Genomic DNA, 13,889 nt, shown 5'->3' on the forward strand with positions numbered 1-13,889 from the left:
TATTATATATATATATATAAATAATATTATATTTATTTATATATATATAACTTTTTTGAAGTATTTTTTTCAGAATTTAATTAATTATCTGAGTTGTTCAAATGAACCATTCGAACTGAACCGAACAGTTCGCAAATTTTAACCGAGCCAAACTCGAGCTAAAATAATAATTTGTATCGAACTCGAGTCGAGTTTCGAGCCAAGCCGATCCTTATCGAGCTGAACTCTAGTTCGACTCGGTTCAACTCATTTCCAGCCCTATATACAACACAAATTTTGCTTCTTTCATTTCTTAACCATTATCCAAAATGGTTTTAATATTAATAAATTTTTGTCAATAAAAAACATTATGCCTAGCATATTTAATTTTAAATATTATGCTTTTATTGGGATTGATTCTATTTACACCTTGTGAACATTTTCACCTAACCCCAAATTAACCTTTTTATCTATTATCTAACCTAAAAAAAACCTCTACACATAACTCAGTCATGTCACTCAACAAATTTAAAATATCCTGTCACTAAGTGAAACCGAATATTTTCTAATACCGAAGAGTCCAATATTAGATGAAAATAATGACATGTTTAAAAAAATTAACGAATCGTATTTTAAACTATTTTAAACTATTTTTTAACAAAAAAAAATTGTAAATAATTAAACCCAACTTTTACTTCACATTCCGGTACAAAAGAGGTCTCAGTCCATAATAACTAGTACAACTAATAAAGTTCATACATCTATCTTCCTCCAACCTGAGCAGGTAAGAATCTCGTGCATTAAACCGCCTTCATGGTAACAGTTAAAAGAAGCATCTCGAAAATCGAGCAAAAAAGTATAACATGAAGAGTTTTGGTACAGCTATACCATCATTTGCATTATTGAGAAATACAGATCAAAATGTTCTTAATCATGTTCATAGAATTATATGTTCATGATCATAGAATTATACCTCACTTGCAACCTAAGTTGCACTCATTTCATTCTTAACAATTATGAAATATATGTAAAATTTCATTTTCCATGTTTTCAACTATGCATGATCCTCCAGAAGAAAATGTGCTGGTTCACATTGTGCAGTATAGGCATACTTGGATGAGCAATACTTCCTATGCACCCCTTTAAGTTTCGTCGTCGCGGTCTTCTGGTGGAGCCGAACCATCATACTAGAGCACTCTCTACGAGTTAGAAATAAGATGAAAACATCAGCACTTGTTACGTCGAACTAGTTGACGATTTTAAATGGAACATGAAAAGAAATGAGAACTGATTTTGCTTACAATAGCTGATCTTCTGAGTAGGTCGAATGCCATTCGCATTTCCGATTCCACTGTTTGAAACCATTGACAGTACACTGAGCTGTGTAGACTGCAGCTGCAGCTTGCATAGATGGTGGAAACTTCAGCATCTCATATTCCATTAGGGATAGCTCTATCAAGAAGAAAGCTAGTAGTTCAAGCTTTTCCATGAAAAGGAGTAAAAGAAGTTAGTAATTATGAATTTCTTGTTACAAAGAGTAGTTATGTAAGCATGTGCTTAAACTCGGTGGCAATGTTTAGAAAAGATATGAGTACTGACTTTTTTATCGGCTTCAGCCGCCTTCAGGAATCTTCTTATAAACACGTAGGCTGTTGGCACAGACATGTTGAACTGCAACGTATTTAGCATTAACCTCTCCTGCAATGTTTGGAAGGAAAATCTCAGCTACTAGTTATATTGAATAGCTCCACAAGTGTAAGAAGTTACGGGATTTCGTCAAGCTAAAAAAACGTTACCATTTCAAGGACTTCCTTCCTTGAGTATGCATTGTCTGATAAAAGGATGAAATCGCCGACCACGGGCACGGAAACTTCCTCGTACTTGCATGCTAGAAGCAAGGCAACCATACCAACCAACTGAAGCTTCTTTCTTACTACTGTCTGCTTTGCTAAAAACCTGTCTATGAGATTAATTGTAAGAAACAATGTCTCTTGCACGAGGTCAAATTTATCGTGCACCTGAAGATCCATCCGAACAAGCAGCATATCAATATTCGAGCCGGAAACAAATGGAAACAAAATCAATAATTTGAACCAGGAACCAATTATTACAATTTTGGCAAAGCAGTTCATTAGTGAACATTCAATACCTCAATAAGCCATTCAATTAGTATAGCCCTCATCTTTTCATTAATGTCAAATTGCTGTGCCATGTAATCCGGCGAGACACGGCTAATACTCTGCAATTGGAAACAAAAAACATGTTTTATGTTTTTTTAATACAACGAATTTGTTCCCTTGTGCCACAGATTTAATATTTCGATTTTAGCAAACTATAACCGATATGTACCTTTCTGTTACTGATTGCCAGTTATTATAGGTAAATAGAAGGAAAGAAAACAATAATATTGTAAACATCCAATTCAACAATATTACACATTCGTAGTTATTGGTTTAAGTTCAAATTCAGACATTGTTGTGGGCGCGTACATGATCTGCTTGACACGCAAAAGCACACAATTTACAAAGATCGGCTGAAACAAACTCCATAGGTAAAGTTTAATGCATCGCATTGAATGCTAGCAAGATATAGATATTCAGATCAAGGTTAGATTATCCATATCTGTAGTCTGTAGTCTAAATAATGTCATTCCAAAGATGATCGACTTGGAATGCTATGGTGCAATAGTTAACATCGAGATTTTCATATGAAAATCGAAGTTTGGCAGAACTAAACAAAGCATGTGATCCTAGACCATATTTTAAAAGGTTGCAAGTTATAATCCGAAAATTAGTTATAGTCCTAAATTTGCAAACATTAAACATCCAGATCTAATAGAGTAATATCAATAACTTGAATGATAGAATTAGAAAAGTTGTTGACTACGCTAATAAGTCGCACATGCACAATAATAGACTTGGCGCCCTAAAGCACGCACTTAATGCGCCACCGGAATACGAACTATCGTATTGCACGCAGTGAAACGTAGTGATTCATGCTGTATATTTTTCATATTTGCTATTTGCTAGGTTATATATCATTGTTCACTGCACTATAACATTTCACTCAGCAAATGATGCATCAATATTTACCACAGCAAAAATAGACCCCTGCTTAAGTAGAAAATTTATATTTTGGGCATGGGATTTCCAATGCAAAGTTCCTCGAAGATCAATTCAGAAAATGAGTCTCGGTTAGTTACCTCGACTCTTCTGTAATAGGAATGAAGATCTTTAATATATTCCACTGCTGCAAGAGGATTATTCACGTCACAGCTATCGATGTCCAAAATAGGCACTTCAGATATATCCTCCATCTCAACTTCCTCCTAAAAGGTTGTTTAAGGTTGCAAATTTAAGTTCGAAATCGAAAACAAAAAAGAGACTTAAACAGACATTAAGAAATACCATCTGATATGGATCACTATAGATTGGTCCCGATTGCTCCAAAGACATGGGTGCTGGTTGGGCTGCTAGTGACTTGAGTTCATCTTCTGTGATCACAGTGTTTTCAGATCCATTTGAATTTGAAACTGGCGAGCTTGACTTCTTCGGTTCCTATTCGAATTAAACGCCACCATTCAATCTCATTCCAACCGTAAAGTACTAAAGCATACGCAACAATTTCACCTAGAAAGGAAGAAAAAGGGATTACCTGAGTGCAAGATTGTTGCTTGCTAATAACTTGAGCAGCAAACCTCCTAAATAGCATTACATCAACATAAAGTTTCATTAATATTTTGTTTGGTTACTAAGTACCTCATATATGTTTGCAAACAAAAAAGGAAGAACAAAAACAAAATCTCCTTTGGCAATAAAGTTTCTTCCCATTACATGGCGCAACGGTAAGGTTGTTGCTTAATGACCATGAAGTCAGGGGTTCAAATCATGAAAACAGTCTCTTCGCTTGCGTCTCCCCATACCCCACTAAGGAGGAGCCTCGTGCACTGGTTCGCCCTTGTATTATTTATACTTCCAATAATAAGGCAAACTTTCTCATTTCCCAGAATTTGAAGAAAAAACATCCTAAATAGCACTTCATATATGTTTGCAAAAACAAAAAACCTCCTTTTACAATAGTAATTAGCAATCTTTATCATGGTTCAAGCATTGAAAACAAAAAAAGCTTAAAATTCAAGGAAATGGCTTATATATATATCTTCACCTTGTGATAGGTCGATGTGATGGATCTGCCTGCTTCTTTTCACGTATTTCAGGTTTTCTGAGTAAACACAAAACAAAAACCAAACAATTAACATCATAGAAAACAAAAAAAATATTCTACAAAGAAAAATATAAAACACAAAAGGTGACAAGAATAAACAAAGAGAGAATGGGTCTATGAAGAAATTAACATAAGAAAATTACTCAGATAACACCCTCTTTTGAATAACATGAGGATACTGTTTATCTTGCAATAGATTCTGATTGATAACACTCAACACTCTTCTGTTCTGTACAGCATCTATATCATAAAAATAAAATCAAAAAATAATAAAATAAAATACCCATTTGAAATCTTTAAGCTTAGAAACAATACTGAACGTTAAAGTTGTATAGAATCACAGAAAGATTATACCTTTGAAGTTTCTGGGCATGATTGAATTGGAATTGTTGTTATCAGATTTAACCATCTTGTTTTTACGTTAAAAGGTGAAAATTTGAGAGAAAGAGAAAAATAAGAAACCAAAGATGAAACTCAAGAATCCTCAAGAACATTCAAACATCGATACTAGAAGAAAGAACACTTTGGACACTGTAATTTTCTCTGTTGAGACAATCTAAAGAACAAACATTTTTTTTAACAAAGAAAAAAAAACTATAGAAAAGGAAAAAAGCCATAACGGCTAGTTCTATTATGCTACTTTCATCATATTCTATTTTTTCTTTTATTTTTATTTCTGTTTTTGACTTTCTTCCTAACACAAGAATATAAATGGAAATAAAAATACTCAATATCAAAGTCATTATTCACCAATCAACATCTAAATAATATATATTATTTTTTTCCCATAAATGATGAATAAAATATAGAAAATATTTAGATATTAAATACATATTTTTTTATTTTTTTATCGGCAAGTTAATATGTTACTATTTCTTATGAGTGAGAATCTAATTCTCAACTTCTTTCATTACATATCTTCTCTCTTAACCATAACATCTGCTTATAACTTTTTTTTATTAAATACATATTTATTAAACTAAATAATAAAATATTAGAGAGATACTTTATTTTAAATTTTGATAAGCAATATTAGAAAAATACTAACAAAACAAATTAATATGAGAAAAAAATGTATTCACTCATAATGTATGATTCTTCAAAAAATTTACATTATTTTAACTATATATAAATCTTTATATTCATATACATAAATTTTATACTTTAAACATATTATTAATAAAGATCCAATTTATATTGGACAAATACAAAATATACATTTTTTAAGACAAACATATGAACATTGCTAGAAGAATATATTTGATAGAATGTGTCAGTAAACCAGTTGGGATTTATATTAATAAAAATAATTATAGTTAATTGACTTAATTTTATTTTCCTTTATTTTACCTTTATTAATAACCTATATTTAAAACTCATGTCTCATCATTTATAAATTGAATAATAAGTAAAGTGAAAGGTTAGAAATTACCTATTACATGTCCTAAAAACATATGTTATTACAACTAGGGTAAGAAAATATTTAATTATTAAACTTTTAATTTTAATATATATTTTTGAACCAATTAGAACAATTGCATAGTTTTTGTAATAGATAGACTCCAAGCAACAAACCATGAAACACTTTATTAATAATATATGCATGTGTGGCTAATAATAATAAAATAAGTGATATGGAAGTTGTTATGATTTAAATCTTTTATCGTCTCAAAATTTCTCTTTCAAAAATAATATGACAATTGTTAGTTTTTTATATTCTTAAATATTTTTTATTATTAAAAAATAACAATCTCAACACCCCTCTTCTAAATATTAATAAATTCAATGTTTAACTATTTACAATATGGAAAATGTTCAAAAATATATATATAATTTATCTAGTGATATCAATAAAAAAAATGTGGGTTAAGGTGTAGGTCAATATATATCAAACTAGTGCAATTATAAAAACAAATTTAAATACACTTATATTGTTATCTTGATTAATGGCAAAATATGTCATTTGTATGTTTAGTTTGTGTGCGCAAATCCAAAGTAAATATGGATATACCCATTTATGATTTTCAACAAATTTTGATGTCTTATCTATTTTAAAATACGTTAACGGATCGCCTGTAGACATTTAAAAAGAAATAAAATCATAAAACTAAGTAAAACAAAAATAAATAAAAAATGAAGATGAAGAAATTGAAAATTATATATTATATAAACTCAAACAAATCATATTATAATATAAAATTTTTGAAGCATCAAATTATCTTACATTATAATTTATTTGAATTGTAGTACTTTTTTGAACATTAAGCCCAAAATCGACACATTGTCCCATATGAATGACCGGAGACAAATGAACCATACATAACTGATAAATAAACTAAAATTGTATGTCATGTCCACAAAAGAGGAGTTATGCAGGCCGATCCAACAACATAATCTATTTTATCATGACTAACTTTGATGATATGATGTATATACCTCAAAAAATATAAGGGCAAATTTATATTGTTAAATGAGTTTAAATAATATTTATCTTCAATATCATTACATATTGTATAAACAAAATTAATTAAATTAAATATACAAAACATACATAGAAAAAACAAACATTTAAATTTATATTTTTTGGTATTATCAATAATATTTTTTTCACATTTTAGGTAAAGAATTGATCCCTTTAGGAATGCAAAAATGTCTCTTATAACAAGTGTTACTTTTAGGAATCGAACTCTTAACATTTTAGCTGTCTTAGGATTAGCGGAGTCATACACTACTATATTTATATATGAGTGGTTAAAATAAAAAATATTAATAATATTACTACAATTGATTATTTTTGTTGAGATCGTAATTTATTATATTTATCTTAATATGATAATATTGTTAAAAGTATCTCAAATAACTTTTAGAGTTTTAGACAATAATTTTTTTTATCAAAGTAAAAATATAACAGTGAAAATGATTTTTAAATTAATCTCAATCTAACTGTTTGAATAAGATGTGCTAACAATTGATTAAAAAAATGTTTTGACATGAAATAATTAAATAGAAATATAAAAATCAACAATTCATCTATCTAGATATTTAAAATTTAGTTTCCAACTAATCTAACTCGCTTAGTAAATATTTTTTTCAAACACATTACTTGAATTCAAGATCATATTTAAATAAAGTTGATGGTTCGATTTTTAGAACGACCCTTACTAGAAGGAATAGCTACAAATCCAAAAATAATTAATTCTTTATTCAAAAAAAAGTGACACAATACTCTGTACAAAAAATTGAAATATATGTCATTTGACATTTATATGTCAATGATAATGTGGTTTCATAGTTGTACAATTAGATTGAAGATTTGAAAATATATGTAGAAAATAAAAAAAAAACTAAGATATACGTGTTGATTAGTATACATGAGTCTAGTATTTTAGTAATTAGAAATGTTTTACTTAAAACAAAACATGTTTAAATGGAAAAATTAGTAAGTGTATTTGACAATTATAGAAATTAACTATTAAAATTGTAGTAATTATTGTAATCATAGAAGTAATTCATCCTAAAATAGTATTAGTTAACCAGGAAGATGAAAAAAAAATAGTAAATATATTTGATAATAATAGAAAGTTATTGTAATAATATAAATAATTAAGAAAGAAAATTTAGAAATGTAGAAAGTAATTGATAAATCTATATCTATAATTATTTATATATTATTAATAAACACATACTTTTGTCTTTGGTCTAGTTTACACCTTGTAACTCATATTTTAATCTTGTATTCCACAACTAAGAATTTGATGAATAAAATAAATAAAACATTAAAGAGGTAGATACCTTATTTTCTATAAAGAAACTAACTATGAATCTTCTATTAAGTTTGTGATTGATAAATGTTACACTATTCAATTAAATAAATGGAATCAAGTCCTAATACTCTATTACAAAAAATATTCATTTTCTAAGTCTATGTTCATGTAGGAATTAGACTATGATTTATTTGATCTACTCTCTTTATTAGTGCTTTTACTTAGGGATAATAACGTGGCTGGTTGGGTGTGAATACTATTTTTCCATTCCTAAACCCACAATATTTGTGGGTAAGCATTCGGTAATGAGTATTTAAGTACTCAATGATTTTTTATTTTAATTATATATTTATATATTTTGTAATTTATTATGAAATAATAATAAAATATAATCTTAAAATAATAATAAAAAATAGAATATTTATAAAAAATTAAAATAAAAAATAAATTTAGTAATATACGACAAGCTGGGTAACATAAATTTCGTGTTCACCCATAAACTATTATTGATGGTATCCATTACATGTATTTTTATGTATATTCATGGGCCGAGTTTTTTGTCATTCATACTTCTATTAGTCTTCTTCGTACATGCCCAAATCATTTAAGGTGTGATACTAACATTTTTTACAAGGAAATCTATTTAGACTTTCTCACTCAATTTTAATATCCAGTTGTTTTTTATTATCCTAAAATTTATCTGTCAAAAATATTTTGGCAATTATCAACTTTCATATTTTTATCTCTAACTGTTATTATAGAATACACCAACCGCAATGATACATACATTTTAACAGATTAATGTATAAATAATTTTAACATCTTGTAATAAATTAAACCTATAGACACTTGATCTAAAAAATTTAAATCCTTTATTTTACTACTAAAAAGTATTTAATGTTAATATATATTTTATTTCAAATACTTTTTGTTTTATATGTCCAATAAATAAATATTTCTTTTCAATTGTGTAGATTTGACAGGAGAAAAGTATAGTTTACCATTTTCTTTTAATATATATTCATGTTTTTATGTCGTAAGTCAGTCACATTATAACAAGTAACCAAAAAAATTTTATTTTCTGTTTTTATAATTTTTTTCTTAACTAATTAACATTTTTTTGATAAAAATGGTACATAATGTGACACCAAATTTTGGGACAGGTGATTCTCTTGTTCTCCAACTACAACATATATAGTTGTGGGTAGGGATGACAAAAAAACCCGTACCCGCGGGTAAAACCCATACGGGCACGGGTACGGGTTACAAACGGGTACCCGTGAGTATTATAAACGGGTTTTTAGAAATACCCGTAGTACATACGAGCGAGTACGGGTATTATGGAACCCGAACCCGCGGGTACCCGTTATTTATATCATTAATATATTATATTTAATTAAAATAAAAAATACATTATTCTAACATTTATTATACTATGTATATATTTTCCTTTTACTTTCTTTACATATTTTATTGAGTTTGGTAGTGAAACACCATACAAATATTATTACATGTGTAGAAACACACATGTTACAAAGAAAATATATATTTTATGTTGAAAAATGAGAACAAAAAACCACACAAATGGAAACCACAAATAAATTTATCATTTTAGCAAAATATTATCAAAAGGTACAAAAATAATTAAGTTTCATCTTATTTGAAACACAATAGAAGTAAAAATTTAAAAAATTATTTATAATAGAGAAAACCTGCTCGTACGCGTTCTAACCGCGGGCACCCACCAAAAATACCCGCTCACGGGTACGAGCAGGTATGTATATTACTCTTCTATTTTAAAATGAGTAGCGGTAGCTACTACCCGTGCCCGTTGCCATCCCTAGTTGTGGGGGATGAAACATAAAAGTGTCAAACAAAATTCACTACTTCGTTTTCGACCAAAACCCAGAAAGCGTGTTTTATGTGAATAACGATATACACAACCTAATGAAAAGTGAAACAAAAACATAAACAACCTAGTGGAAAGTGAAGCAACAACGTGTTTATGTGAAGAACGATGATCATGATGGTCATTTTACAATTTGACGGTCATGATGGAAGCCACAAAAACTATATGGACTTTGGTTCAAATGATTTGATTCATTTCCCTTAAGCAAGGTCTATCGGTTCAAGTCTTGTGAATGAAACAAATATTTGTTGAGAGAGTTAGCCTGACACGCTAAAGCAAAATTGTCTCCGGTGCGAGGATTACTAGTTCATTAAAAACGATGCCACCTAAACCCTAATTTACTCTCTGCAAATTTCTACTTGTTCAATCCATAAAGGAAAATTATTCCGAATTGGACTCAATTCACATAAATTCGCAGCATGAATCCACTGATGCTGTGAATTTGGCTTTTCTCCATGGAAGGCCGTCTCCCTCCGCTTCCTTCCTCCGGCGGTGGCGGCGTAGACCCGTTCGCCACCTGGTACGGCAACATCGACTACTTGCTCAACATATCGGTGATCAGCGCCTTGTGCTCCCTATTCATCAAGCTCCGCAGCGATCACCGCCACATGCCAGGTCCCGCCGCCCTCATCACCAAGCTCCTCGCTGTCATTGCGGACACGACACAGTTCCTCCTGTTTGAAGGTGGCAGCTGTGCAATTCTCTTATCAATCGCGGCATTGGCGTTGCTCGTGCTGCTTCTGGTTAACCTCTATGCCGGGAGTGCCATATTGGATGATCAGTTTTCCAATACGACGATCAATCACATCGAGAAAGGTTCGGCTTTGCTCTGGATTCATTTCCTTTTTACTGTAGTTATGGTTGTTTTGGTTCATTTTGGCATTTCCGTGGCCGAAGAAGAATGGTTGAGGATTACTAGCTTGAGAGATGGATATGGTAATTTGAGTGATCTAACTGTGAATTCCACTGCTATATTCACTATTATGGTGCAGGGTTTGCCTAAGATTATAGGTGCTGATAGGGTTGTTTTGCAGGAGTATTTTCAGTATAGATATCACAGGAAGGTTTATAAAGTTATTGTGCTGATGGATTTGTGTGCATTGGATGACTTGGCCATGGAGTTGTTGCGGGTGAGGGATAAGATTTTGTGGTTGATGGCGAGCATTGACTCTCGGGTTTTGCCGGATGATGCTGAAGATGATGGGAGTGTGCAGGGTGCTTCTTGTGGATTGTGGGCTTGGGTGGTTTATTGTTGGAGAATGTTGAAAGATATTTGTGCTGACATCATGGCTAGATTTGGTTACACTGATGAAGAGAGGTTAAAGAAATTGCAAGAACTGAGGGCTGAGCTGGAGACTGAGTTGGCTGAATATAAAGAAGGACGTGCGCCTGGTGCTGGAGTTGCATTTGTTATGTTCAAAGACGTGTAAACGGCTAATAGAGCTGTTCAGGATTTCCAGAATGAAAAGCGGAGGCGAATTGGGCAGTTCTTTTCTCTCACGGAGTTGCGATTGCGGAGAAACCAATGGAAAGTTGAGCGTGCTCCATTGGCAACTGACATTTACTGGAAAAATATGGGGACACCAAAGCTCTCGTTAAAATTGCGGAGAGTGTTTGTGAATACTTGCTTATTGTTGATGCTCTTATTCTTTAGTTCTCCCCTAGCTGTGATCAATGCTGTTAAAAGTGCAGGGAGGATCTTCAATGCCGAAGCTATGGATAATGCACAACTGTGGTTGGCTTGGGTGCAAAGCTCTAGCTGGGTTGCAATCCTTATTTTTCAGTTCCTGCCGAATGTCATCATATTTGTTAGCATGTACATAATAATTCTGTCAGTACTTTCCTATTTTTCAAATTTTGAACGCCATCTGACAGTGTCCAGGGAGCAAAGAGCTGAACTCTTGAAGTTGGTTTGCTTCTTCCTTGTAAATCTCATTCTCTTGAGGGGTCTGGTAGAATCATCATTGGAGAGTACGATCCTTAAGATGGGACAGTGCTATTTGGACGGACAAGATTGCAAGAGGATTGAGCAGTATATGAGTGCATCGTTCCTGTCAAAGTCATGCCTTTCCTCTCTTGCGTTCCTGATCACAACTACTTTTTTGGGTATATCTTATGATCTCTTGGCTCCCATTCCTTGGATTAAAAGAAAGATTCAGAAGTTTCGTAAGAATGACATGCTTCAGTTAGTTCCAGAACAAAGTGAAGAATACCCGTTAGAACATCAGGACAACGATAATATTCAGAGGCCACTGATGCATGATGGTGCTTATGACACTTCCAATGGGGATAATATAGAGGGACAAGATCTTTTTGTCTATCCGATAACTGGAAGCTCCCCTGCTCCAAAACAGGCATTCGATTTTGCACAGTATTATGCCTTTAATTTGACAATTTTTGCTCTGACTCTGGTTTATTGTTCATTTGCCCCACTTGTGGTCCCTGTTGGTGCAGTTTATTTTGGGTATAGATATGTGGTTGACAAGTACAACTTTCTGTTTGTATATCGTGTTGGAGGCTTTCCTGCAGGCAATGATGGGAGGTTAATCGATACTGTTATATGCATAATGCATTTTTGTGTTGATCTATTCCTTCTGGCTATGCTCCTATTCTTCTCAGTTCAACGGGACACTACGAAGCTGCAAGCTATATTCACTCTTGGATTATTAGTTGTGTATAAATTATTGCCTTCAAGTAATGATAGTTTCCAATCGAGTGAATCGACTCTTTCGGATGGATTTCAAACGGTTGATAATGTTGTAGATGGTCCGATTGATTATGAAGTCTTTTCGCAGCCAAGGTTTGATTGGGATACCTCCCAAGGGTAATTCTAATTCAAACTTTTCTGATATGCCTGCACTATCAGATAGAGAAGTATCTGTTCCCAAACACAAGAATGTAACTCATGAAAAGAGGGTCGGGGTAAGGGGTGGAATTAGAATCAAACTCCTCTTCAGTACTAGAGAGGGAAGTTGTTGATTTTGCTATTGATTTTAAGGAGAGAAATATCATATCATTATATTTAAGGGGTAGAAGTGTCACACTACATTGTTTTTCCCTTTGTTTTTGATGTACTTCCCTTTCCGGTACTGGAGCAGATCGGCTGGGAGGAAAAGGAAAGAGGGTTCTTTCAAGTGCTGTTCATATATTGTTTTTACACGCATTTAGGACACTTCATTCTTTTCTTCCATGTCTTACCTGATTCCAAAGCTTGGACATGATGTTAATGTGTTGATAATTTACCATATTGATATTTCTGTGAAGTTCTTAGCTTTCTCATCCAATTTGTTGTTGGTGTCAATTGCAGTATTGTAGGGAAAGTTGGGTCTGTTTTTGTTAGTATAGGTGCATGTAGCTTTTGCTTCAGAAAACAAATAAAGAGAAAAGTTGTAATGATATAAGATATTGAAAGAATTTAATATCTATGCATTTTCAGTGTAAAGTTTTTTAAACTCACAACTTATCATTCATAATTAATTTGTATTACTTTTGTTTAAGAGTCAATGATAATAATATAGGAATGATAGATAATGTATCGATAGTGTAAAAAATAGTTACATTATTACTATATACATATTAAATCCATATTTAAAATGAGAATTAGATTACATGTAAATAAGACTTCAAAAAAATATGTGCTTGATTGTAACTTTTTGTTTTAAGAAAACCTTTAAATATTAATCTGACGTTGATGGATTAAAGGAATTTTTGTTGTGCAACACCTTTTTCTATTTGATATAGATAAATCATAATTTTTATTTTTTTTCCAATACATTGCTTAAAAAATCAAACAATCACACCAACTTTGATTGATTGATGAAATGATTTTGATTAAGTGAAAGTGAGTCTATAATGAGATGTTAATCATCCAATCGACTCTCAACCATATAGATAGTTCAATACACTCATCGATATCTAATCTGAGATATAGATCATCTCATTTTCGATACATTAATATGATTTACTTCTCCTTTTCGATTCGACCTCAGATTTGAAACCAAATAGTATTCCTA

The 13,889-nt window shown here is 31.5% G+C and overlaps 1 protein-coding gene and 1 pseudogene across 2 annotated transcripts; one reads left to right on the forward strand and one right to left on the reverse strand.

The window, feature by feature from the left end:
- LOC109332880 (G2/mitotic-specific cyclin-2-like) lies at window positions 826–4,748 on the reverse strand. 2 transcript variants are annotated; one of them, XM_019568007.1, is made up of 11 exons: window positions 4,558–4,748; window positions 4,347–4,443; window positions 4,144–4,200; window positions 3,634–3,679; window positions 3,387–3,536; window positions 3,182–3,307; window positions 2,129–2,218; window positions 1,776–1,997; window positions 1,579–1,677; window positions 1,281–1,459; window positions 826–1,178 (listed from the first exon to the last, which is right to left on the reverse strand). In XM_019568007.1, exons 1-11 carry the CDS (start codon window positions 4,610–4,612, stop codon window positions 1,034–1,036), a joined length of 1,266 nt encoding a protein of 421 aa, XP_019423552.1. In that variant the 5' UTR covers window positions 4,613–4,748; the 3' UTR covers window positions 826–1,033. The 2 variants fall into 2 exon arrangements, with proteins under 2 accessions (XP_019423552.1, XP_019423551.1); XM_019568006.1 differs by having other exon boundaries at window positions 3,375–3,536.
- LOC109332876 lies at window positions 9,960–13,255 on the forward strand (annotated as a pseudogene).

The sequence above is a fragment of the Lupinus angustifolius genome, chromosome LG18 (assembly GCF_001865875.1).
Source record: "Lupinus angustifolius cultivar Tanjil chromosome LG18, LupAngTanjil_v1.0, whole genome shotgun sequence".
In the NCBI taxonomy this organism is placed as follows: domain Eukaryota; kingdom Viridiplantae; phylum Streptophyta; class Magnoliopsida; order Fabales; family Fabaceae; genus Lupinus; species Lupinus angustifolius.

Excerpts from the sequence above, each read along its gene's own strand:
- LOC109332880 (XM_019568006.1), bottom strand. The coding sequence starts at position 4,612 with ATGGTTAAATCTGATAACAACAATTCCAATTCAATCATGCCCAGAAAC. Across the intron at positions 1,678-1,775 it reads GGAAGGAAGTCCTTGAAATG|GAGAGGTTAATGCTAAATAC; the intron begins GTAACGTTTTTT and ends CAAACATTGCAG. Across the intron at positions 1,179-1,280 it reads TACTCAGAAGATCAGCTATT|AGAGTGCTCTAGTATGATGG; the intron begins GTAAGCAAAATC and ends TCTAACTCGTAG.